General features: G+C 41.6%; 2 protein-coding genes across 2 annotated transcripts in view; one reads left to right on the top strand and one right to left on the bottom strand.

Moving 5' to 3' along the window:
* The window catches only part of Kdm3 (Lysine demethylase 3), a 329,663-nt gene that overhangs the window by 102,722 nt on the left and 200,122 nt on the right, over positions 1-26,819 (bottom strand). The window contains 2 exon segments of the mRNA XM_018453630.1: positions 24,507-26,346; positions 26,349-26,732. Of these exon segments, the coding sequence (XP_018309132.1) occupies positions 24,507-26,346; positions 26,349-26,732 (2,224 nt within the window).
* On the top strand, positions 22,853-23,979 carry LOC108726209 (uncharacterized). The gene is made up of 2 exons (XM_018453650.1): positions 22,853-23,548; positions 23,623-23,979. Exons 1-2 carry the CDS (start codon positions 23,159-23,161, stop codon positions 23,704-23,706), a joined length of 474 nt encoding a protein of 157 aa, XP_018309152.1. The 5' UTR covers positions 22,853-23,158; the 3' UTR covers positions 23,707-23,979.

The following is a 26,819-nucleotide window of genomic DNA, read 5'->3' as shown; positions in this document are numbered from 1 at the left end:
TCACGAAGAGCTGTGGGCAGAGGGTGACGGTCGTTGCCGATGGCGATGGCAGTCGATCATCGGCTCGGAGTAGGAGGTGGTCGAAGAAGTACGGGACAGAGGGTGCGGCGGCGGGGACGGGGTAAACCATCGAAGAAGAAGAAGGCGGAGAAGAAAAACCGGTTCGACAGGTTCGAGCTCCCATTTATCTGACCATGTAGCGCCTGCCTGCCTACCTATGGATCGGGTCGTTATGTATTATGCAGTCCCCCTGTATGTGTAACGCATAACTACGGCGTGTATCCGTCGTAGCGTGGTAAAGGGGTACACGGAGGGAACCGAGAAGGAAAAAGTGGACGAGGAAGAGACGGAGAACGGAGCTTGGCGGGCCCAGCGAGATGCGAGGATGGGGAGACGGGGCCCGGATTGAAGGAGGCGCGCAAGAAGGGGACGCGCTGGGAAAGGGGGAGAGGGCAAGAGCAAGGGGGAAAGAAGCGGACCGCAACGTGCCGGATGATGAAAGCGGTTCCCGTGCCTGACCTCTGTGCGATCTTCACTCTCGTCCTGATGTTACACGCCCGCCGAGAATATCTCCGGCCTCGAGATTCCGGCCGGGCGAGATCGAAGGGGACCGGTTTATTAGATCGTTATACGCTTGCTGTGTCGTGAAGAAATGTAATAATAGCGGACGGACGGAATACCGTGAGTGGGAGTATAAAGACCTATATAGCAGGGATGATTCTCGTGATCGGACCACCCTGTTTACACGCATACAAAATCACATCGGCGTGATTTTAATTTCGCATTGTAACATCGCGTACACATCATTATTGCACGTTTGAATATACACGTTGAGTAATTTTCAATTAGTACAAGCCGTTAAACACGAATTTAACTTAATTGACGTTAATATAAAAACGGCACTGGACTTCACGTGTCGTGCGCAATCTTATGATCTTGTAACTTATTATAAGTTACATAATAAGTAAAGTTTAATTGCAACAGAACTACGTGTTCCATTATTACGTTTTATACACCGTGCAAAGTTTAATTACAACAGGAGCGTCGATAAGTCACGTCAACTTGCGTGAAGATCATCGTAGCGACCGTACGAACAATGTCCTTGTAAGGTGAAAGCTTTACCAGGGAAAGATTGAAAGCTCGGTTGAGGCGAACGATAAGACGAGTCTGCCGTTAATCGCGTTCTTATAGTCGCTATAAACTCTGCACTTTCGCGGACTTTACGTAACGACTGCTCGTTGTATACAGACGATTTCTCGTTGAATCTTTTCACAGGGACGAGGAGAGAGGGGGAGGTTTCATCGGTTCTCGTATCCGGCTTACGGACGAAATCTAAACTCGCGATAAAAAAAATATGCCGGTTGCGCGCGGTTCCTTCTTTTTGCCACGCAAGAACGCGGGTAGCATGAGTCACGAAAAGAGGTTTATGCTTGCGCAGACACGACCGTTGCGAAATACAGGCGCTCTCGTGGATGTCGTCCTTGAGGAGGAAGGAAGGCTGGAGGTTAGAGTCACGAGTTCGCGGGTTTTCTGAGATTGCAAGCCGCGTTAACGTATCTATGTCACGCCGGAGAACACCTTGTTCAGTCCGATCGACGGTAAAACTTGACTTATTATTTACGGCCACGACTCCGCCTTCTTATGCGCGCGCGCACGCGCGGCGAACTTTCGTGCTGTTTCATCTATAATGCACCTTCCGCGAGAATATTGTCCGTGGTGCATAACTTTCGCCGCCGGTACTTACTTATATTGAACTATGCCAGCCACGACTCTAAACATGGAATATCGGTTTCTGTTCTAGAAATGGATGGAATGTTTACGTCAATGCTATCGATATTATCATTACTTCTGTTTCATTTTGAATGCCGATAGTTTCTGTGTTGTTTAAACGTTAATTTGCTAAATTTCTTTGAAACAATTTGACAATTGTTTGACAAAATATATTTGAAGATATTTGTTAGCGATATTATTCTTACTGCTATTTTCTATGATAAGGGTTTTAAAAGATCCGATTTACGGAAGTATCAATTTTGAAAATAAATATGTTAATTATATATCTTCATTCGCCTATACTGTAGTACACAATGCATTTTTTCTTGCTGGGTTGCTTGCGTTTTAATAAATTACTAGAAATTCTGTATTTTGTGTGATGCAATTCTAATGATTTACTAAAACGCAAGCAATCCAGTAGGAAAAAATGCATTCTGTACAGTAGGCATTATTCATATGAACATTTATTCATATGAAGTCAGTTGATAATAATTTAAAATGAAAAGAGGATAGTATACTTTTAATGTTATCAACCACGTGTCTGATACATTCTTCGCGTCTTCATCATATCAGATCTCTTCTCGTAGGTCGAAATATCGCGAGTATTTCTATACGAGCACTCGCGATATCGCGTCACATGAGACAATCGCGACCTTCCGGCGTGTGCTTCCTGGAAATGGCGTCGCGTTCTGGAATCTCGAAGAGAGGCTCGTCTATCACAGCGCGACACGATAAAAGTGCAGGATCCGTGCACGAAAGCGAAGCAGATAAGCTCCCTCGGTTTCGCCAATCAGCGCAGATATACCGCTTCCGTGACCAAAGGATATGCTACCATTTTTTATAGTCGATTCTTGAAGACGTTTAACTCTAACTCCGAATAAGAGAGAACATTTTTAAGATTCTAACAATATTTATTAACCTATCGTGTCCGTTTGGCCTTCAAAATTATTAATTAACAGTTCCGTAGAAGACAATAAAATAAAGATCGATGAATTTTAATAAAAACCATCGACTCGATTAAACAATTTAAATTTATGAATGTAAATTAATAACGTGAGAAAGATATAGAATGTACGCGTGAATTAATTATACGAAATAAGAGAGGCATGTCCCGAGGGTTTCGATATTGACGGGAATTCTCATTCAAAGTTTGCCACTTAAACGGTGTTGCGCGAGTAACCGTTGTGCTGCGATGCTCGCGGAGAAATGAAATCCGTGCGATTTCAAGGAGAAACGATTAGAAACTCCGATAAGTACCCCCGGCGCGAGACACACCGTGCGCTCTATTCATCGATCGTGAAACTCCCGTAGCATGCTCCACGCTTTCCTATCCATTGAAATTAAGAGCGCGCGGCCGCGCATCCAGGCTTCGCGAGTGCGCGAGCAAGCGCGTCGGCCGTTTTCTTACAAATTAAAGATCAAACCGCGCCGATAAGGAAGCGCCGTTACGTTAATTGGTACTCGCGGAGTAGGGTGTTACGTTTCAGGATTAATTTACTTGAAAACGATAGGCATCGCCGCCGGCATCTCGCACACTCCAATTACAGTTGGCGTGGCCGCAATTTGCTGCACCTCGTCCGTCTAAACATTGTCACGAAGTATGTGTTTGGCAAAGGTCACGAGGATCTGGGACAGTCAACCGATTGCTTCGGTCCATAAAGAATCGAAACGGTGCGTGATGAGACCCCCTTTGACCTCCCTCGTAGCCGAAGAATCATAGATATGTAACCAAAGGCCGGGTATCGCATTTCGCAATAACGGAGACTTTAAAAATCCGTCTTTAAAAATATTTAGCAATTATCGCATCGTGTAATTATCGTCTTGCCGCTATCAACACGATGTGTGTCGATTTAACTCTTTAAACATGATATACGAAAAACTTCTTTTCCATGGGGAACCCACACAACGCAACACAGTTCTCCGAGTAATATTCTTTAGGACGCCCATAGGATGTTCTACGACCTACGACAAACTCTTAGATATATCCTCTGGACATCTTTTGAAGAATTGTGTTGTGTGGGGATAAGCCATGTGCAATAAATGTGAATAGAACACAGCGACGCCGGACGTCATTCGAAGGCACGAGAACGCGAACTACGGTTTGCCGAGAGCACGAGTGCACGGGGGCTTAGTATTCCGCACGTATAGCCTAGAGCGACGCTCGCGCAGGCATTTCGCTGGAACGTGCCAGGCATCGCGTCCCTCCTGCCCTTCGTCCCTACGGTCAAGACTTCCCTCCGTTCTGTTGAGATGCGTGAGGGTTGTGCGAACGAATTTTGGATTCCGAGCGCGTCCCAAACACTTTTCTCAAGCGCTGGTCGGCGACTGGGGACCGATTAAGGTGCGCGACACAGCGCTAGACGAACTTATAAGGCGTTGCCGACATACATATATATATACACACACACGCGCGCGTTGGGTTTTCCCTAATTTCGACTCTATCAAATCGACGAGGATTGCGTTGAACAACTTTCAGAACATTTCACTGCGATACGACGGGGATTGTAACCCTTTAACTCCGATTACAACTTAAATCGAGAGCACCGTGATTACGATGGGGAAAAGTTTAACGGACTATCGAGCGAACTGCTCCTGGCCTCGTCTATGTTTAGGAATATCGTTGTTTTGAGCTAGTTTATCCAGTTAGTTTATACAGTCTCGGAAATCCCTACTTCTTGATCACGAAACTTTTAATCAACCTGGATTACGAAGTTCGATCTCGCTTGACCGCCCCGTGAATGTGAATGACGCTAGGTTTATTAGTTACTGAGAAAATTGAAAAATCTCGCATTAGCAACGATTAATTTTTTTTTCCTAATGTGTACCTACGCACGATGTTTTAATTTCCTCGGTGATTAGGCTCGAATAACTTCGACGTCAAAGCACTCAGGCGAGGTCGAATTTCATAACGTGGCAGCACAAATCCGCTAGAGAATTTAAACCGAAGTCCACATCCATGCTTAAGAATGTGTAAACCGACGATGTCTTCAGAAATCATCGCGACAGCGAGTTGGGAGATGCTAACTATGTTTCAACTTGTTTCTTAGAAGAGACAGAGAAGAGAGCGAGCGAGAGAGAGAGAGAGAGAGAGAGAGAGAGAGAGAGAGAGAGAGAGAAGGGAGGAAGGGAGGAAAGTTTGCGCCGAGAGACGCTCCGCGCGAGTCGAATAACTGGTCGTTCCAGTTTCTGGCGTTACGCCTGACGCCGGATGCCTCTCCCTCCAACGCTCCAACCCGTCGTCCGCAGACTGGTACAACCGGTATATAGCATGTATATGTATCCGTATGTACGTGTCGGAACGGGTATGTAGCCTGCGTCACCGGCGTCATATTTTAAATATTAATACACCTCGATCGATCCACCGGCCGGTAAATCGCATTATGCGATCAAAAAGTAGTGGAAGGCAATGTGGTGGCCGATTATACTCGTTCGTATATATTACGGAGGGGCCACTCCTGATGCCGGTGATGTTACTTCCGCGCAAGGATTTATGGCTGTAAAGGAGAGCCTTGAGATGGGATCGATAGTAGCAGAATAAAACGCTATTTAGATAGTCATGAATAAGGAAAGAAGATTTCAGTCGTGCAAGAATATGTTACGTTTATAAATCTTGTTTCCATATGATACTGTGACAAATGTTATCTTTGGTGTTTTTAAATTGATAAACAAAAATAACGTTTCGTGAAATATCGAAAAGATGGAGTGTATCAAGTTGACAATCTTTCGTTATAATTTATGACTATATTTGAGCGGAGCTGTTTAATTAATTTGATCGATTTAAGTTTAAATAGAAACTCAACAGACAAGTAAATATTAATTCCTCAGCTAGTAATGTCGGGTTACGCTATCGACGGCAAGTTAGATTTGCGAGAAATCGCTCAATGCGATTGCAAGTTTCCTCGCGGCTTTCCCATTACGTATTTCCGTTTCTTCCATTTTTATGATATAACGTATAAAACGTAATAAGGGCATAATCATATCTCCCATTAATTGAGCGAAGTTTCCTGAGCGAAGTCGTTACATTCGCGGAAACTGCAAATAGCGCAGCTCCATTTTCATTCGTTTTAATTATACGTCTCATATATTGTCATTCAACGTCAGAAGTGCCGCGTCATATCGATTTAAAGAGACACACGGAAAATACGGAGAAATACGTCCGCAACGTTGACCAATTGGCGGTATTGGTGAAATTGAGACTAGAGGAGCCGTCATTGCGGTTTGAACGGCACTCCGCTACATCATTTCTTTCTCGTAAACATTTCCTTCGGTTATAAGAGGAGTATTTATGAGAAAACGTTGCGGGTGACTCTCTCCGATTTCCAGACGCTCGATATAATGTTGCAGAACAAGATAGGAGTCACGCGCAAGTACTTACTTTTATATTTCCTTTTTTATTGCAGATTTAAGGATCGGGGAAAACTCATCGAAGACAGTTGAAACTTGGCAATACCATCAAACTCTGATACAATCGTTACAATTGCCAGTTTGTGCCACGTTAACATTAATCACCAATTTACATCACATTATCTGCAAGTATCACGTGATTTACGGGTCACCTCCGAAAACGATTCTTTCGCGTGAGATAGCAACGATAATCGTCGCTATTAGCTTCATGTCTCGACTTTTCACGCGTTAACTTCGTATGTGTATTCTGTGAAATTCGATGACCTGTGATAATGAAGTGTCTCGACATTGATCACGAATGCTAATAATCGTGGATATGCTAATGCTGATAAACACAACTTGGCAGCTCGCCCAGTATGTACGAGATCCACGCGCACGAATGAGTAGATCATGTAGATTACTATAAATACACCGAGTATATCGTCGTGACCGAACTACACTATTACGATAACTACACGTTGACGGTTTTTGACAAGGATAATTTTACGAGATTCAATCGACATTAATAGCAATTCTAAACATTAGCGGTGTATTTTTAAAAATTTCGCTACACACACATTTCGAAGGATCTTATTTCATTCTTTCATTAATTTAGATTACGATAATTCTTTCCGCGTGGCATCATAATTAATTATGAACAAACAGATAATACATTAACTCTAAGCTAAAAATAATGTTTCCGTTAATGATAACATTGAGATCTGTCAAATCCAGGACACTTATTGAATAAATCTCAAATGTATGTTCTATTCTTCTATTAGTTTAAAATTTATCAAGTCTATTTAAACATTAATAGAAATTAGGCGAATAATAATCTGGTTAAAATCGTCGCAGAACACGCGACCTCTCATAGAAAATTTCGGTTAATTATATCTTAATCTATAAGCTTTTACACATATAAAGTAAACTTTCATCATGTAAAATTGTTCATTATTTATAAATCATTATTACGGTTATAATATTTCACCATACATCAAATGTACAATTATTTTTTTTTTTAATAAAAGCATATCCATGAAAGACTGTTAATTATCCCCCCCCCTCTCTCTCACTCTCTCTGTCTGTCTCTCTTTTCTACCGTTCTAATTCTTTATCATATAAAAACCTAAAGAACTTTCTAAAAAATAATAATAAGTACTTTGATCGTTACGATAGTTATATTCAGAGATAAAGCTTAAGAAAGTATAGATATAAAAATAGTTATTCTCCAATCTTAGGGATAAAACCTTGGCGATTTTTCCAGCGCGAATTCCACTCTATTCGGCGCAATTCCAATAATTTTTAAATGATGCTCAATATCAACTCCACCTACACATCTCAAATCTCAATAACATTCGGATGAATCTCGGCGTTTTCCCACGCGACTCTTTCTCTTCGATCGCGCCACGTTCGTCCGTGACGACCTCAATGTGAGGCAGCTGATATTTTTAGAGACGGCTTTAAGCTCGTGATATATAAGAAAACAGCTCGCCGTGCCGCCTTTTTCCGCGGTACGAACGTATAAAGAGGTTACGGTCACACCGATCATTTGTAAACGGTGGATATTTATCGGCGATCGCGTGGTAGCGCCTCTTTCTTCGTACAGAAAGATTGTTTCCGATAACGTGACCTGGTCTAACTTTACACTCTCCGTGTTATACTGACTTAGTGAGGGTTCAAGGTATTCCTGGACGGTGATCGTTACGTATTAAACTCGGGTACTGCGCCTCGTAAAGTGATAATGCTCGGACAATAGTACGCGGCCTCGTTTAACTTTATCGTCCTTTCGCCAACTTTGCATTAGGCATAACAAAAGGTAGAATTCCCGGCTCGCTTTTATTTACGTAAAGTATTTAACTCATAGAAAATGGGAAGCTAAAATAAGTTAAATCCGTGGTTAAGCTTATTTTAGATAAATAATGCCTCTTCGAAAGTCTAAAAGAGAAATTTAACTTTTCGTAAATAATCTTCCAAAATTACGACAGAGACAAATTCAGCTGGTGATAAATTAAAAATTGTGTGATAATTATTATAAGACTATTTTCGAGTCATTAACTGTTCTTATTAATAAATGAAAATTAATAAAAGATTAATGCTGCAGATTTAGCGTAATATAAACGCGCCGGGTCTGTTACATCACGTATTATTCATCGCTGCTTAAATAACTGTCGCTGCGAAGGTCCCTTTAGACTGTCCGAGAATAGTCCAACCGATCAAGTGGCCCATGCAAATTGCACAATTAATCATTGAATTGCAAATATAATCAAGTATAATGACTTTGAACGGACGAAACCCTTTACGTCACTCAAAATTCGAGCAGTCAGTGTCTCATATGAATCACAGTCCATATACAATGTCAATACATAAATTTTAAGAATGTCAGTGTCGCATAGATATGTCACATTAGCGGACCTCGAGTTGCGCATTAGAAGCTACCCAATCTGAAAGTAAATCAAAAAGAAGGACAAGCTGTCATATTCGTTCTTTAAACGGGCGGACAGCGACGGTGTGCTTCTAGTTTTTAAAATTGTAGCGTGTCGTGACTTTGCATCAAAACCTCGTTTTCTTCGCTGAGATGATTGAAACGTGCAGCAAAACAATCTCAACTCTGTTACTAAAGAGAAATCTATGGATAGTTGACATTTCGTTCCTGATGATTCTATAAGCGATCGTTTTTGATATTTGTACAAAACTCTTGTAGAGAAGCAAATCATTAATCAATTCTTCCAAGAAAAGATAATACACAATAACAAAGGATGTGTCATCCGTATAATTTTCTGTTACAAGTACATTTATACATGTATTATCGTTCGTATTATGCAAGCTCTATGCAAATAAAATCTTTACGACAACCAAATTTACGATTGTCCGCATATTTTCAAAGACCGGTTTCGCTAAGCATGCTTGTTTAAATTTCAAACGTTAGCCTTCATACCGCAACGCTGCTGCATTAAAAGTTATCTTTCGTGAGTCACGTAAGTATGTACTTTGGATTATAGGTATGTTATCGGTTAATCTATGCTAATAAAAATAGTCGGGAAAAAGAGTCTGACATGATTTTTCATAAATTTCCATAAGAACGCGACTTCTCGGTCGTAATACTTCATATTAAAATTAAGTAAATTAATATTCATAAAGAAGATTAATCAATTATACAGTCAGAATAAAAAAATTTCTCGTCAGCCATTAAGAAGATATTTAACGAAGGTCATTAAACGTTAGCTCGCTGCTGTAATTATCGGCGCGGAATACAATCATACAGATCAAGCACGTGTATGTACTTTGCTGTTGTTCGCAGATATCCCTCGTCCTCTATCCAGTAATTCCTTCTTCCCTCCCACTCTCTTTGCCGAGAGGGGAATAGTTTGCGGCGAAACGGCGGGCGTGAGGAATTTTTATGATGTAAGTAAAACGGAACGACCCATAAAACCGGGCGGGCGCGATTCCATCTCTCTTCAGCTTCGCTCCGGAATCGCGTAAAGTTTGCAACAAACTTCCTCATCGTGCAAACTTTAGCGTCTCTCATCCCATCCTCTCTCATTCTCCGTACCTCTTCGTCTTCTTCGTTCGTCTCTCGCTTCTCTCCCGTGGGCGAGAGAAGCAGCCAAAGCGATCGCGTCGGCGAATACGATGTAGATAGCTGGCACGTTTTACAGCTAGAAAAGCATACCGCTTGATAACTTTTAAAGCGGAACGACCGGTCTGTTTCAGTCCGTGCGGAAGACCAATCGTATTCTATTCCGTTACGAAATTTTCAGCGCGAACTGCTGTAGATATACATCGAAAGTATACTCTCTTCCTTCATTTTTTTTATCATCTGTCTCATCTTAAATTTAACTTTCCCCTAAACTTATTTACAGTCTTCATTTAACTTTCAATCAATCTTTTTAAATCTCAACTTGTTCTAGAATATCATTTAAATAAGATAAACGTAGCACGTTTTGAAACGTTAGAGAAATTCCTTATTAAAAAATAAAATTGCTTTTCTTACACGTTAGCAACAATGGATATTATTTCATCACATATTATTCCATCATACATGCTGATTCATTCTTTCAATGACGTTAGACATTATCCATCAGGCGCTGATAATTTTAAATACACAATTTTTGTCACTGTAATGATAATTTATCGATAATTCATATCGTAATGACAAAAAATTGTCTAAACGTTTTAAATAAGTTAAGAAAAAGAGTTAAAAATTTTGCTTTATACATAGACGCGAATCGTACCTACCACCAACGTGGACTAAAGTAACGTAAACTAACGTCTTAGCTATAATTCATGGGAGCACTGAACTATTTTCCAACTACGTCCAACTATGGTTCGCTCGACTGTAACGGCGAAGTTCGCGACTCCCAGTTTCAAACTGGATTTCTTTCGCACGAACACGGTGATGCCATTGCCATAACTTAACCGTCTACGGTCGCTTCAAAGTAATGCGCTCCGGATTTGTTCCTTTTTACATTCACTTTGACGATTACCACGATCCGTCATGATCTGTTGCTAAACTTGACTCTTACAAAAGATGAGGAAAGAAGATTTAAAGGCTGCATTGCGTCAAAAGGTATTAAACAAGTATTGAAAGAAGTTCTGCTTCAAATATCTAAAAAAATTTCAGAAAGAAGTTTTGAAACAAATACTTAGAGAAGATTAACAGATAACAAATCGCACGAGACATTAGAATGTGGTTCACGTAATCTCCGAGATCATTCGTCTTTCTCTTTTGTGAGATAAGCAAGGTTTTCACTTTGTGCTTCTTAAAATTAATAGCGTTAATAAGCCACGGTTTTTAGATTTAGCGCGCAGTTCTTCTTTGGAAAGTCGATGTGTGCTAAGCACGTAAAGTTCGAGATCTTGAACAAAAAGCGTGTGGAAAATGTAAGACGCGCGAAATTTGTGCGAAGAATCGCAGTGCCGCTAATATCTCTATTTCTGTGCTAATTCCTTTGCGAAACTACGTCATTTTGCTTTGCAGAACGAGGGGAAAACTGCGCAGAGGTATACACGGAGTGTACGGGGATATAAATACGATTAATCGGGTGCATACTATCCGGGCGGGTGTCTTTGCGTGCGTGACGCGCACCTGGTGTGTACGTCAGGCAAAAGTGTCGTTGCTGTCGTGGCCGTCGCTCTTCGACACAACCTGCAACATGGCGTACCGCACGCACTCGTGAGCTCAGTGGCGTCGATAGTAGTGTACGAATGTCACGTTTTTTCTCGAAAAAGAAAAGATTTCCCTCATTTAAAAAGGATTAAATATATAGCGCGCGCAACAAGATAGTCCATTAGATAACTGGAAATCTTTAGAAAAGTAATAAAGTGATAATGATTTCCAAGTGGTTTTGCTACTGAAAACAAATAATCTATTTAATATTAGATCTTCTTGATACAATAATTTTATACAAAATAATTGTCTAACATAATAGTCTCAAAATAGTTAATAATTATGCGATATATTCGGAAGATCAATTTCTTAATTGATTTAAACGATTGCGAGAAGCCGTTGAGACATTCAGTCTCTCTGTCGACGGCAACATCCTGTTAGATGTTCTCTTTGAGAACGGCACGGAACCAGTTTCGTTTGATTACGCTATTGGAGCCTCTGTAAATGTGCGCTAGTGTTGCACAAGCTTAGAGAGGGGCGAGAACGAGAAGAGAACACGAACGAGTGCGCGGACTTGCATGTGGTGCTCGGTAGTAATTATTAACCCGTAGTGACTCACTAGGTTGGGGACCTTTATGATCCACGCTAATGGGTCCGTCACTCAAAGCACGCGCGTACGCAAGCACGTACGAATCATACGGCGCCGTCTGTACGGATACGCGTGAGTTCCGTGGATGCAGGTGCACATGCGTGCGCGCGTACGCATGTGCATTTATGGTTCTCGGCCACGCAAATCTTGTAGCGCGTTCCTCCACGTCTGAAAATCCTCGACCTACCCTTCTCTTTGGCGAGAAAAGTTAGTCACCGAGGCGGACAAGTGTTCTCATCCTTTTTTAATGGATTTCTTGAATTAGAAACAAACGAAAAGCACACGAACGAACGAATGAACGAACGAACTGGGTCTCGTTTTGTTTCTTGTTTACGCGCCGTCACGCAATCCCGGAAATATATCGTTATTTTCGACGCCGCCCCCGGCGGTAATTATTCACGAGCCAAATTACAGGAGTACGGAATTGTTGGAATTGCCGTCGTGCCCCGACGCGCGCGTGGGCGGGCGCAGTCGTTTGCCGAGAAATTGAGTTATGCTTCGCGTCCAACTAGCTACCATAATATCAGATTGTGTGCGAAGTGCGTACGGCCTGTACGAAACCGTGTCGCGTTAAATTTATTCGCGCTAAATCGGGTCGGTTTAACGTCTCTCGGGGCAGTTTTGTTACGCGACAAATAGAGAGGAAAGCTAATTACTTTTGACCGTTGTATATATTTATAGCAAATTGGATGTAAAAAGTCCAGGGAGAAGTTTACAAATGTGAAAATGTTGGCTACTGGTATAATTGTAACGTTAAATACGATAAAGCAGTATAAATCAATAAATTCATATATTTTTGTCGTTTCAATAAAAAAATTTACCTAGAAATAAATTCTTTATTATCACGATAAGATTCTTATAATTATTGTAATAATATATTGCATACCAATTAAAGTGTTCTGGTCTCCATTGAGACCAGAACCTGAATCATGCAAGCCCGTATGTGCTTTCCGGTTGCGTTAAAAATATATACATATAGTCGTATAGGATCGCGCGGAACCAGTTTCAGCCGGGACATCTGCACGATAATGGCGACGTTAACGGCATGATAATGGCATGATGAACAGAGCCATCCAACTGCGATGAACTGTGCGGGAGCTGCGTATTCGCGCATACGATTTCGTTGAATCAGCAATTCTAGTCTCGTTATAGCGCCACGACTATAGCGCGCTATTATATAGCGACTTATAGTCATCACGACCTCCTATTATACGATCGCCGGTCTGGTCGATTTGGCCGAGGACACATTCCTGCGATTGGATTCCAGTCGACGCCGGAGAGTCAATGACCCGATTAAAGCGTGCGGCAGAATAGGAAGATGTCATACGATATGTGTATCCAAAGTCAAGTCGGATCTATTCTTCGAAAGTACCGTATTAATTAATTCAAATTCTATTCGACTAAAATCCTGGAAATTAACCTGATCTTTTTTAAAATAAAGTTTCGTATATTGTAACGTCATAATCGGATGTGACTTTTAAATACAAATACTCTGATAGTTGACAAGATAAAATAATTTCGAATATAATAATGGCTACTTCAATGATAAGTCTTCGATATAGTTATTCAATATCTGATAATGTTATCAGATCAACGCTAAATATTAAAGTAAAAATAGAGTATTTCTATACAGAATATTTTTAATATTCAGTCCTGAAGTCTCTTAAAAGAGACATAAACTTCTGGAGAGTTAAGCTCTTCCTCATCTTTCTCGTCAAGGCTACGACCGCATGATAAAACTTACTGCCCAATTTAATTATAACTTAAAATTTAAATCTATCTTGGTGGAAATTTAATTGGCATCCCGATTGTCGGAGCGTTAAAAGTGGAAAAATCTTGGCAAATTATGATTCTCCATCATGTACCTGCCAGCATCGATTTCAAATTTGTCAAAGAACCTGCGGCTGAAAGCGCATCCGGCACAGCCGCGAGATATCCTGTCTAGACAATACCCTATAGAAAGTATCTTCTGACACATTGTCGATCAATCGGCCGGGAGAGCATTCGCGAACACGCGGTATGCGACTGGCTTCGGTCCTTTGACGGTGCACCGGCGGTATCGCTGGTTCGCCACAAATGCACGAAATTTTCCCCGGGCATCGTTCGTCCATCGATACGCAGATCTGCGAATGCTCTATGATGTCACAGCCACGCCGCTCGCAATTTGCGAAATAGCTGAGCATTTTGCAGCAAACGAAACGAGCGCTGAAAGCTATTTCATTTACATGTCATCACTCGATGTAGTCTCGTTCATTCGTTTTGTGCGCCGTGACAGGTGCTTGGTTAATTATCATTTTTATATAATTAATTAGTTTCGGGGAAACGCGTGAATATGACTCGCGTTTCATCAAATACAGGATAATCATATACGAGAACTAAAGAACAAAAAACCGATATCATTTTCAGATTAAACACACACAAAAAATGTCACTCCATTGCTAAGAAAATTGATTACTCAATTTACCTTCTTCCTTTAACGGTTATCTTTAACAAAAAATATCTTCTTGTTAATAATTTTATAAAATATCTTTATCACAAGTTTTAGGAAAACTCATTATTACATATTCAAAACAAGAATTCATTTTCCATTGAAGAATATTATAAAATTGATTGAAGCGATTTTATATAAAATAAGCAAATCAAATTTGTTTTTTAGGCCCGGTTGCATCAACGTTACTTTGACTTTAAGCGAGACTTAAAATCTCTCTATCTCTCCTTCTCTTTCGGTTTTAAAGAGAGAAAGTGAGAGCTTTAGGTCTCGCTTAAAATTAAAATAATGGTGCAATCGGGCTTTAATTTAATAATCTTGATTGTGAAGTATTAAGCTTACTAGAATTCAGGATATATTTTGAATAAATTTGATGCTTGTGATAAACTTTATGACAGATTTGTGAATATATGAACTTTTAAAATATTTGAAACAAGTAATTATTACTTGCGCAAGTACGATTATGTTAACTTTGACGCCTGAAAAAACGAAAGTGATTTTCGAAAGCATTTTTAACGAAGAATACAAAAAAATATTAAAAAAAAAATTCTTCACCCAACAGATACCAAAATAACTAACAATTACAAACGGAAAACATAAGAAAAAAAGAATTTCAGTCCAAATATAAACAAAAAGCCTGAAAAATACATTCTTAATAACGTGTATTATAGATCATATATTTCATGACATATATTATAGATCGTATGCTACATAATAGATATTTTGGATCGAAACTTAATCATCATCAAAATTGTCGCCACTGTTAAAACCATTAGAAAGTTAGACCCCCTAGGCAGAGAGGAAGATGGGATGGCTCTTGCTTTGCGTTGTAAAGTATATGCGTGAAGGTAGTATATTTCGTCTCCCCTCTACGGGAGGGGAGGTTCCACCACAAAAAAAAATAACTTAACCCAAATTATATTTTAGTGTAGGGTGGATCTCGCTTTGCGTGAAAAGTCGGATCCCTCTAGGCAGGGATGGATGTGGGATGGACCTCGCTTCATGTAGAAAGTCGGACCCATCCCTAGCCAGGAAAGAGATGGGGTGGACTTCGCTTCGCTTTTTATTTATGGACTGAAATCCTTTTATCCTCTTTTTCTATCTGTATAAATTGTCATCAATTATTTTGGTATCTGATGGTTTGAGTATTTTTTATATTTTACTATTTGTTTCGCGTTCCTCGTTAAAAATGCTTTCAAAAATCACTTTTATTTTGAGAAGTCAAAGTTATCGTTATCATCCCCTTACGCAATAGTATGCATTTTTCTGTGTGTACCATTCTTTAAATAAAAATTCTTAAAATAATTGATGAAAAATAATTAAAATAAATGTAAAGAATTCAGAAACATTTCAATAAATGACGAACGAATTCATTTGTACCTTATCTTAATATTATCTTAAAATCTTGCCGTTTGAAAAAAGATATTACAATACTGACGAGCTACGACCTTGGATACCCAAATTGTCCAAGAAGTTCACGCCTAAATCTAGCTACAACTCGTTTGTTACAATGATGTTATTACATATCGAAAGAAGCAGACAGAGATTACATCATTCCTCTCATTCTCTCTTTTCTTCCCCTTGTGCTTTAGCAAAGCCCTTCGTTTCGCTGGATTTACTGTTAGCACGGGCCACACGGCCTACGCACGCTCGCTCGTTTGCTCGTTCGTTCGCCGATGTACTTGGCTTGCAAACACGCGTGTGTACACGAATCTCGCCTGGAGAGCGAGTTCACTTCAGATATATAGCATGTAACGCGAGACAAATGCGTGAACGCGTGTGTTCGATACTACGCGAGTGAGTCCGTGAATGCACATCCGCGAGACCAAATAATGGCGCATAGGCGTCAAATTTTAAAGAAGGATTTAGGAAAAATAAAAGTTTAACACTAAGAAAATTGTTTGATATGAATAATCATTTTATTGATATATGACTAACAAAAACTTTCTTATTTTTTAATTGAAAAATTGTGTTGTTAATTAAGATTTGGTTAGAATAACGCAACAAAATAAATCATTCATACCAAACATTTCTCTCAGTGGCATCAATAAACTGTATAGACACACATAAGATTCGATATCTAATAATTTGTATGAAATATTGGTGTTTGATTAAGATTCAATTTTAATAGTATTCTTTTAGTAGTCTCTAAATCTGAATCAATGGATAATCACTGATGTCAGTGCCAAGTATGCCACTGGTAATCAGTGAATGAAATGTGAGATCCCTAACCTAGCTGATCTTTATTATGTGATCTAACCAACGTTGTTTTAGTACATAAATTCAATAAATATGGAATTGGAAGATTGAAATTAACATGCAAATATCAGTATTTTGGTTATATAATGCTCGAACATTCTTCTTTTTTTAATTGAATTTCACTAGAGAATATTTTTGTAAATTTGAATTAAAACTGTCCTAATTTGTAAAGTATTTTAAATAATCTGCCATGTTTGATATAACCGATGTCAATATTAAGATAAGTGCGAAGTATAAATTTCATGAAAAATATACAGAAATGATAAACACATTTAAAGGCGAATTTGTAGTAGAGTTTTAAGAAAAATACTGCTCGCGTGTTCTTCCAAGAAGAATTCTCGTGTCCTCGGCCTCGAGTGGTCGTCATTCCCCGGGAGCAATATCACCGAGCGAGGCGCGAATTCTAATCTCCACGCCGTTGCGACCGTAGATAACGGCGGGGAGGAGAAATCAGAAGATACGGTACGCGTGTATACGTCTGCATGCATACGTTGATGCGCGCGAGCGAGCGGATCCCATCCCGGTCAGATTTCGCGTGGCGCGTGTGTGCGTGACGGGCGTGTAAATCGTGCGCCGGCGAGCTGACGGACATGTGCCACGTGAACTGCATAATAAACGGCGATCGTTGCCGGTACTTCGCCTACTCTCGAACGTTCCGTACGCGCCTTCCTCCTCCTCCTCCTCCTCTCCCTCCCCCCTAGTGGGAAGATAACGCGATGACCTCGAGATAAATTGCTCGTCCGTGTCGCTCGTTGGCCGATCGACTCTCTCGGAGTTGAACGACGGTGTCCGAGACAGGCGTCGGTTGCATCGCTCCAGGCGGAAGAAGTATACGCACGATACACGTTGACTAATCGATTCGTTGATCAAACGCTTTACGCTCTATTCAACGTGAAACGTTTCGATCGATTGACGTTGAGATTCATCGCATTACGTATAGTGAACTTCGAAGTTACATTTTAATCTAAGCGCAATATACATCTTCAATATTGTAAAGATATTATTAATATCGATAATATATTAAAAACGCAATATATCATAATGTATTAAAGAAGACCAGATATAAATAATGTTACAAAATGTAAGCATCCGCTCGTTGTGATAACAAATTCAAATAAAGGTTTCATTAAAGGTCAAAACACCGAGCATATAAAGAATATTATAAATAAAAAAATATATTAATATAATTATTATTAAAGAGATGTATAATAAGCAATAATTTCCAGCTCTCTGTTACTTCATTCAAGTTCCTCCCACATATTGTCATGTTTAATTACTATACTGTACGTAGCGATAAGATAACATCGAGCAGTGTACGATAGAATTAACTGGCAAAGTCCATAGAGAGACGTTTTGTCGTGCAAAGCAGCGATGGCCTTGGATGAAGAGCGCGTGATACGTCGCGAACGAAACATACGAGACTTTCGATTCGGCGATGAAACTGGGTGAACCGTGAGATACTTCAGCGTGTGATTCAGACTCGCGTGACGCAATCCGGAGGAGTTAGAGAGGCACCGACGAGATTTATTTCCTTGTAAACGTGTTTCACGCACACCTTCAAACGTGGCTACCAGAGTGCGACCGCAAAAACAACGAGCGTTGTCCTCGAGATAAATCAGTGACGGACGATAGAAGACACTTTTTATGAGACACATTCCAAACCATAGACGCGAAACTGTTCGCAACCAGCTATTTAAATAGTGGTAATAATAGCCTGACGACACGATCGTTTGCGATAAAGACTTTGGCACCAATTACAATGTCGGGCTTACATTCCAGAATAAATATCACTTGGCACAAATGACAGTCGACATTAAAGAAAAAAAAAACAGAATGAACAATAGCTATATCATGCGCAAAAACATGAACGCGATAATGAACGATTATTGAGTTGCTGATAATTGAATCTATGATACACATTCTGTTTCTAGATCATTATCTATGATATAATCTTTGATATAATATATAATTGAAAATAATACTAATTTAATATGGAATTTAAATAAATCATCCACACACATACATATCAAATAATTCTTTCCTGGTAGGATATTTATTCTGCTAATCTATAATCAATTTGGTTTATTATATATGACGTTGCAATCAAGGCATCCAGCCCCTTATTATCCTGTTAGACCATGCTCGGACACGCGATCATCGAACGAGTTGCCGAACACCCGACATATATTTTTACAGCTTCCTGCTACATGCATTCCTGTTCGTCTCGTCCTTTTCTCCTCCTCGCTCATACCGGTTAACAAACGGTCTCGGACGAGGCTACGGACGGAGAAGGTTAAAGAGCAGAAGGAGAGGTAGGATCAAGGGGGCGAGAGGTGGAGAGCCAGGTGGGGAGAGATAAAAAAGAAGCTGAGCGTGACCTTGTGCCCAAATGCCAGTTTCTGTTGCCGCACTCGGCGGCCAGCTGATTACCTCTCTCGGAGAGGTCGGGCTTGCATAAGCGTTAAATCGCGGTCATTACACGAGAGAAGAGAAAAGAGAGAGAGAGAGAGAGAGAGAGAGAGAGAGAGAGAGAGAGAGAGAGCCCATAATAGAACATATTTAGAACAGGATAATGTACGTTTACACGTTAGGATCGCTTTCTCGGAGAAAAAGGGCAAAATTGCAAATGAACTATCCGACCATCTGTTTTTGCTTGTATTGGTAAAAAAAAAACGTAATATCCCTTGCGTCGAACAGGGATCGAATATTTGAGTATACGCAGTTCAAGATATTTTACAGGTAAAGCAAAAAAGACTAGTTAATACTATTTAAATGAGGATAATATTTCTTTCTTATCTAAATCATTTAAATTACCGCGTAATTTTCTTTCGTGTAAAATACTCCCATTATTTGAACCGGTACGCTAATTACATGATTTACTTGAATAATAGTCGTTAGTTACATCTTCGATGTAACTTCGACACGAAAGAGCCGATCTTATTTACGCCTAAGGGGCAAACCACCGGAACCATTGTTTCGTGATCACGCCACGTGCGCGAAAAAGCATTGGAACGCGCATACGCGTGTCTCTGCGACATGTTCTGCCGCAGGAAATTCCAGGAAGTTTCGAGTCGACGCGTAAAAAGGCTCGCGTGATATCGGCAAATGCAACGTTGCGTTCTGGGATGGTCCTCCTCTCGTGCGGATAACCGATTGCCGACGATCCGCATCGCCGCTTTATCAAGTTTCCAATTTCACCTGTTCGTTACACGTAACGAGCGATTACTTCTCCCGGTTAATTCCGCAACAACATCTCTCATCGATATCTCAGGTAAATTTGCTCTTAATTTGTCGATGGCTTTCGCCTCGGCTTTCGCGAAGTGAAGCTTTGATATAACACGTTCTAATGCTTGCTTCGTTAATGAACGATGTTAGCTTGCAACGTTACTATCTAACGATGTATAATCAGTTATACATTTACTACTTCACCTGGTAAAATATTTTGCAGCGAGCCGTTAAGAATATTATGAATTTTTCTTTTTTTTCTTCCTCATTCGTGTTCGTTATCATAATGATGCGATTTATATACATGACACGATTTCTGTTTTTATGACATTTCAGCGTAATTTTTGAAACAAGTTCTATATACAACATAAAATTAAAATTACATCGGTTCTGTGATATATTTTTAATAACCTTAATCCTTTTTGATAAATTCTTATACTGTTTTTTGTTGAAACTAATTCATAGCGGCGCAAAGAACGATGCCTTTCTTAGAACGAGAATAATTTCGCTCGTGCACGATTAATCTTAACCATAGCTTTGTATTCGGGAAACGCATTTCAGGTCTCGCGTGACTCAGGCCAGGATTGAGCAAGAAAAAAGATGCATCGATCAATCAAGCTTTAATACCTCGTGATCGAGTGCTACCGGCTCCGATGGGATCTCAGAATGAGAGAAGATGAGACGTACAAGAACGTGGGATATCGATCGCAGGAGGATGAACCGCGTAGTTAACCTTCGTCGCTACACGATGGTCATTAGGGTAGCTCTCTCACCGCGCGTCTTCGTTCTTTTTGCGGCATTCCCCCCGTGGGTTTGCTTGTACCCCGACGAGAGAGAAAGGGAAAATTGAGAGCGCCCGCTCTCGGATACTATCAGACAACTTCGACCTTGAAAACATCTCGAGGATGCGAAGACGATTAACTCGTCTGCCGACAAACTGTTGCTTTCAATTTTAGCCAGACTAATTTTCACGGAATATCAACAAGCTGTGTTATATCGAGAGCATCATAATTTGTTGTATAATCGAAAAAATTAGCAATTACAACAGAAGTGTTACTTAATCCCAGGTATACACACTCCTTTTTGCTTATGTAAAGTATACCCCCGAAGTTTTGCCATTTAATTTGGAAACACCCTGTATACTGGGATTCTGGAAATCCATATTTATTATCGTAACTCCAGCAAAAATAGAGATTTTAATTAATTTTTTTTCAATCGATGAATTAATAAAGGAACAAACTCATAATTTATAAAAATCGATGGTTAAATCGAAGAATTAAAGAGCTTCGATATACATAATGGGTTGAAAAAAAGTCCAGAAACGTTAAAATGCTAAACTGAGAATGTTGCGCTGTAGTCTCAGAGATCTTAATGTGTATTATCTACAGTTAATATGAATAGAATTTTAAAAATATTTCGTAAAATTCATTTTACTTATATCATCAATTTTAATAATTCATTAATCTATTTGTTGATGGCTGTAAGTAATTAATTATAATTTTCGTTTTCACTAGTAGTTTAACCTTAATTTTGTCACTCGATCCTTGTTATTTTCTCTCTCCATTAATTTGGATTTCGACGAACAAAAATTCATTTTTTTTAAGAAACTTGATTGAATATTTTACACGAAATGGTAAATAAATTGGAAAACAATAAGAAAACACAAGATTTGTCTGTCTGTGAGCAAATAATCAGATTGCAGTTATAAAACAGCGCAAAACGTTGAGATGCATAGACTGTAAATTTCTCTTTTTCTTTTCATCGTCCGAAATAAAATACTGTGATCCGAAAAAGCGTCATAATGTAGCCGACGTTCTACATAATAAAAATACTCGGAAACGATATTTAGAGGGACTTGGCACGGACTTGATGTAATATATTGTCAAGTCGACGCACGTCCTCTGCTGTCTGACCCCTCCCTCCCGAACATGAGTAGCAGCAGTAGCAGACGATGTAGGAGGTCATCATCGTCGTCTAGTAGCTTGCCAACCTAAACCCTCCATCGCCCTTTTCCGCCTGGGCTCTTACGAGAAGAGCTTTAATATCTCAGTCATGTTCTTGGTTCACGGACTATTAATTATCCCTACCTAGATGCTCGCTGAACTCATCCCGTGGGTCAGGTCGCTGGATTTGTTGCGAGGATTAGCTTCAATGACACGTAAAAAGCACGTGAAAGAAAGAGAGAGACGATTTTTATTTATATCGATTAGCGTTAAGTGTGAAAAATTCAAAGAAAGAATGCGTAATATAACGAGATACAATGAGAAATTAGGTTGAAATGAATGAAATTGATTTCACTCTTTATAAAAGTGAAAACAGTACTTCCGAGTTTTATATCGACTACGTCAAAATCAACGACTGTAGTTCTAAGGCCAGATATTTCGAGCTGATCTTTTCTTAAATGCCAAGATATCAATAGCTTTCATTTGACTTACATTGTCGCAATAACAGTTTTGTACTTAAATTATTCGTAATCTAAAGTTCACCGGGGTTAGTTTCAAACATTCCAACTTTTAGTTAGCCGTATTTACAGAACTTACACACCGCTTCTTTCGATCGACGCTAAAGCGATACATAGCGACCATTGACAGACGTGGAGTCATGGCCGAGTCCACGTTTATCTTGAACTATGTTTCCATTGTTATTGATAAAGAAAGTGCATGCAAGTTTTATACTTTCAAGAATAACTTTCTACCCGACGAACTTTGACTATGAATAATTGAAAAACGGAACTTCGCGAGAAGGATTTGCCAATTATGATAATCGTACAAAGAGTACTCGTAATATTCTGGAAGAGAACAAACTTTCCAAGAACTTGTATACAAATTTGCGATTCAATGCTACGCGCACATTTAACGTTGAAAAAATTATGTTAATATCCTTTTGGTGTTATCACTTTCATCTGTCTACACCTAAAAATAAGCAGCCCGTCTGTTATACAGAAAAAAATCAGGGGACGCATATAATAGAAAGAAATCAACGATACCGAAAGTTTTGGCGGGCGGCCTTCGGTGAGGTCAAGCGAGGCACAGCGCGCACGGCTGGCAGGGTCATCGACACGTGCCGATCAGTGGCGTCGGTGTTAGTAAATGTTCTACCGGTTTATATTTATACGAGCCGAAGAGCGACGGTTTCGGGTCACCGCCTCGTTGTCGGCATTGCCGCGCGAATGATGACTCGATTACTCAGGCCGTGCCTCGTCTCTATCGCGATAATCCGGCGGAAGTCGGAGGAACGGCTCGCAGCTGGCGCCCGGAAACGCACGTAGATACACGTCATGCGCGCGCGCAACGCTTGGCTGTGGATACGCACGCTCGAGCTTGTCCCGTCCACCTCTTTTCTTTTTCCTTTTTTTTTTTCAGGCGCATCCGCCTGTCTGCCCTCCCCGCATACGACGAGAAACGAGAATGGCGAGTATACGCTTGACGTAGTCACGCGAGAGCAGTCAGACAAAGAAAGTCCGACGGCTAGAACCAGCGAGAAAGCGTCGAATGCAGCTGCCACAACGGTCGGGCATTCACTTCCCCGATGCCGGACGATAGTCTCGTTTCCTTCGAGGATCTACTGGTCGGCTGAACGTTTTGTCGCGGGGACACGCGAACAAGTAAATTACGTACGGGCAAAAACGCTTGCTTCTCGCGAATATTCGAGGAACTCGGAACAAAAGGTAAAACGCTTCTCGAAGCGTGGCAATTCGTGTTAATCATGATATTGGATCGAAATGTTATTGGCACGTTTCAGATCATTTCTGTGTCGAGGTTATTGACGAGGCAACTGATCGAGCAAAAGAAAGATACGATAAACGTCACGGATTACGGTGGATAATTCATGTCGACAGGGAAAGCGACTCTAGGATTTAGATTATTGGCATAACGTAGTCATGACATCGTCATGCTGCTGTTCAATGCATTATTATGCGCGTACTCAAAATCGCTCGTGCATGTGGCAGCGCTATTAATGGCACACGTAGTCGAGCGGAAAAGTAGCCGTGGTAAATAAACTTTTTATCTTCGTTACATATCGCGTTGCAACCATCAATTGACTGAGGTGATTATAGAAGACGTAATGCAACGTCAAACCTATTAAAGCGCCGTTTATCGAGACGCGAATCTACTTTCAATCTATAGAAATTTGCGAATATGTATCGATGCCTGTTCTCAAGCATTTTTATAAATATACCTTTATATTTTTATTTTGAAGTAGACAGATTAAAATCAATTGAGAGAAATTTGTTTCTGTAAAGTTGAATATATCTATCATCTAATCAAAACTATTTTTGATATTAAAACTTATTGATTCCTTTTTATACATTCTCTTCCAACTACTGAAGCTCAGTTTTCCTTAGTGATGTAATTAAATATTACATTTTACTTATAAGAAATCGGTTTTATTACTTCTTATTTTTTTATTATTCCTTATAATTTAAAGGAACACAATTTTATAGAAAAAGATCTCTGCCAATTCTTTGTAATTAATTCTTTTAACTCATATTTTACAAAAAGCATTGATAACGATTTTCACAATCTGAAAATTTTTCAAAAACTTCCAACGTAGAAACGTAGATTCGCAGAAATGTTTCATTGTAAATTGAAAGACAATAAAAAGAAACAAAAAACACGACTCACCGCAGCATTCTATCGTGGCGCTCTCTTTCAAGCAGCTCCTCCGGACTGGATGGTTGTGGGCCTAAGAGTGTGTGCGAAAGCGGCGGGTAGGCCCTCGACTGCCTCCAGAGTATCTCGGCAGCATGGTGACTTGGAGGAGCTGGGCTGTGGTAGCCGACCGGCGGCGCCGTGGCTGCGGCACTAGCGCCGGCGTTGGGCGCGCCCTGGGACGGATGCGCCATCAATAGGGACGTGTGTTGCACGCTCTGCACGTGCCAGATCCTGGCCGGGGCAGCGGCAGCGGCGGGGGCTAGCGGTGTCGAGGACGATGTTGTCTCCTCGACGCTAAGCGCTGAGCTCCTGCTGCCGCTCCTCTCGTCGCCAGAACTGGCGCTCTTCAGCGAGCTTACCCCGCTGTCGGAGCCGCTGTCGCCGTAAGTAGCGACACCGGCGGCGCCGCTGCTACCTCCCGACGACCGTATACCACCGACCGCCGTAGGCACACCGACGAGTACGCCCGTTCCAGGTATACCGGCCCCGGCCTCCACTTCCATGAGGCCGGCCTCATCGCCACCCCTCGATGTGTGAGACTGCTGTTGCACCTCGAGGAGGCTCGACGGGGTCAGGCGAGCGGTGGAATGGTGGTGATGTTGATGCGGGCTGCTCGCTAGCTGATAATGATGATGCTGCGACGGCGGCTGTTGCTGCTGTTGCTGCTGCTGTTGCTGTTGCTGCTGGTGATGGTGATGGATCACCGGACTATTGGCGGAATAACGCTGCTGGTGATGCTGTTGATGGTGATGATGGAACTGTTGTTGATGATGCGGCTGATGGTAAGATTGTATATGAGGATGATGATGGTGACCGGCGATCGGCGGTGGCGGCTTGTTCAGTCTCTCGGCAAGGATGATCGGGCTCTCGTTATGCCGATTGCGCTCCTGCTCCCGCTGCTGTTCCAGGAGCAGGCTGCTCTGCCTGCCGGGGCCGCCGCCGCCGCTGCTACTAAACGGACTCAGCCTCTCCAGCACGGAGCCTGAGTCCTGACTGCTCGACTCCAGCAGTTCGACGACCGATTCGACGCTGGCCGCCCTAACGCCGCCGACGCTACCCACGCTATCCTCCGTGCCTAACTCGGTGGTAGTCAGTTCTGTGCGTCGTGATCGCTGCGAGCTCACCTCTTCTTCACTGACGTTTTCGTCGCGCTCGTCCTCTGCCGCCGCCGCCGCCGCCGCCGCTACGTCCTCTCTGGCTTCTTCCGCAAAACCTTTTGTCTTTGATCGAGTCGACTTCAGCACCGACGGACTGCCCTCGTGGATGGCATTCGTCTTATCGCTGACCAGCGGCGAATCGACATGCAATCCATTCACGAGTAACTGTGGTGGCTGTTGCTGTTGCTGTAGTTGTTCCTTACTTTCGCCGACCTTATCTGCGCCCCAATCGGTCGCGCGAGCGTCTTTTCTTGATTCTGATTTGTTATCTGGTTGTTGCTCCTCCTTGGAAGCCGGATCGCCTCCGGGATCGACTTTGTCCGGAGGTGGTGGCTCGGGTTCTCTATCCCGCTCCCTGGATTGACTCTCCTCGTCCTCTTCAAGTTTACCGACCTCTCGTTCGGCCCCGTCGTGTTTTTCCGCCCCCGCTTCCTCTTCAACGTCGTCCTCGTCGTCGTCTTCCTCCTCGTCCTCTCCCTCTGCTTCCACCACCGATCCTCTGGCCCGATCCGCTACAGCTTCCTCGGTGTTTTTGCTCTTACTACTCTCGGATCTGAGCTTTCTGCCGACGGGGCTTGTTCTTAGCCGCTTAGTCAGTGGATCGCAGCGTTCCTGACTCTCTTCATCCTCTCCCTCGAGACGTTCTTCCTCCTTCCGAGGCGTTCGTCCTTGTCGGCTCTCGCTCCGATACGATGATGATGCTCGACAGACTCTCCCTCTGCGTCTGTCTTGACTTCTTGGCCACTTCCTGGCCTCGGTCTTCTTCGTGCCGGTCTCTGATGCTGTGCCGGCCCCTGGTCGGTGGTCGGACTCTTTACCGCGGCGCCACGTCTTCGTAGTTTCGAAGCACTTCCCGATGCACTGTTTGCTTCTTCTAACACCGGCCGTGCAACACGATTGCTTACCTTGCTAGACGGCGGACCTTTATTTTCGCGATCCTCTTGTTGCCGTGTGGATTCCGCCGAATCTTTTTCGTTTTTCTCGCGACTGGCACCTTCGCTCACGCGTCGGCGTCGATTGTTACGGGCATTGTTCTTCTCTGAAACAAGAAAGAGCAACGGTAAATGTATGATACAGAAATACATGCTGGAAAGTGAAATTGATACTGTAGCTAACTTGGAATCGA

The sequence above is a fragment of the Mycetomoellerius zeteki genome, unplaced genomic scaffold, assembly GCF_001594055.1.
Source record: "Mycetomoellerius zeteki isolate Tzet28-1 unplaced genomic scaffold, Tzet1.0 scaffold4, whole genome shotgun sequence".
NCBI classification, from domain to species: domain Eukaryota; kingdom Metazoa; phylum Arthropoda; class Insecta; order Hymenoptera; family Formicidae; genus Mycetomoellerius; species Mycetomoellerius zeteki.
This window is presented reverse-complemented; position numbering and strand designations above follow the sequence as displayed.

Bases quoted from the DNA above. Each gene is read 5' to 3' on its own strand.
- LOC108726209 (XM_018453650.1), top strand. From the start codon at position 23,159: ATGCGCGCGCGCAACGCTTGGCTGTGGATACGCACGCTCGAGCTTGTC. The intron at 23,549-23,622 runs GTAAAACGCTTC...GGCACGTTTCAG, and splicing joins CGAGGAACTCGGAACAAAAG to ATCATTTCTGTGTCGAGGTT.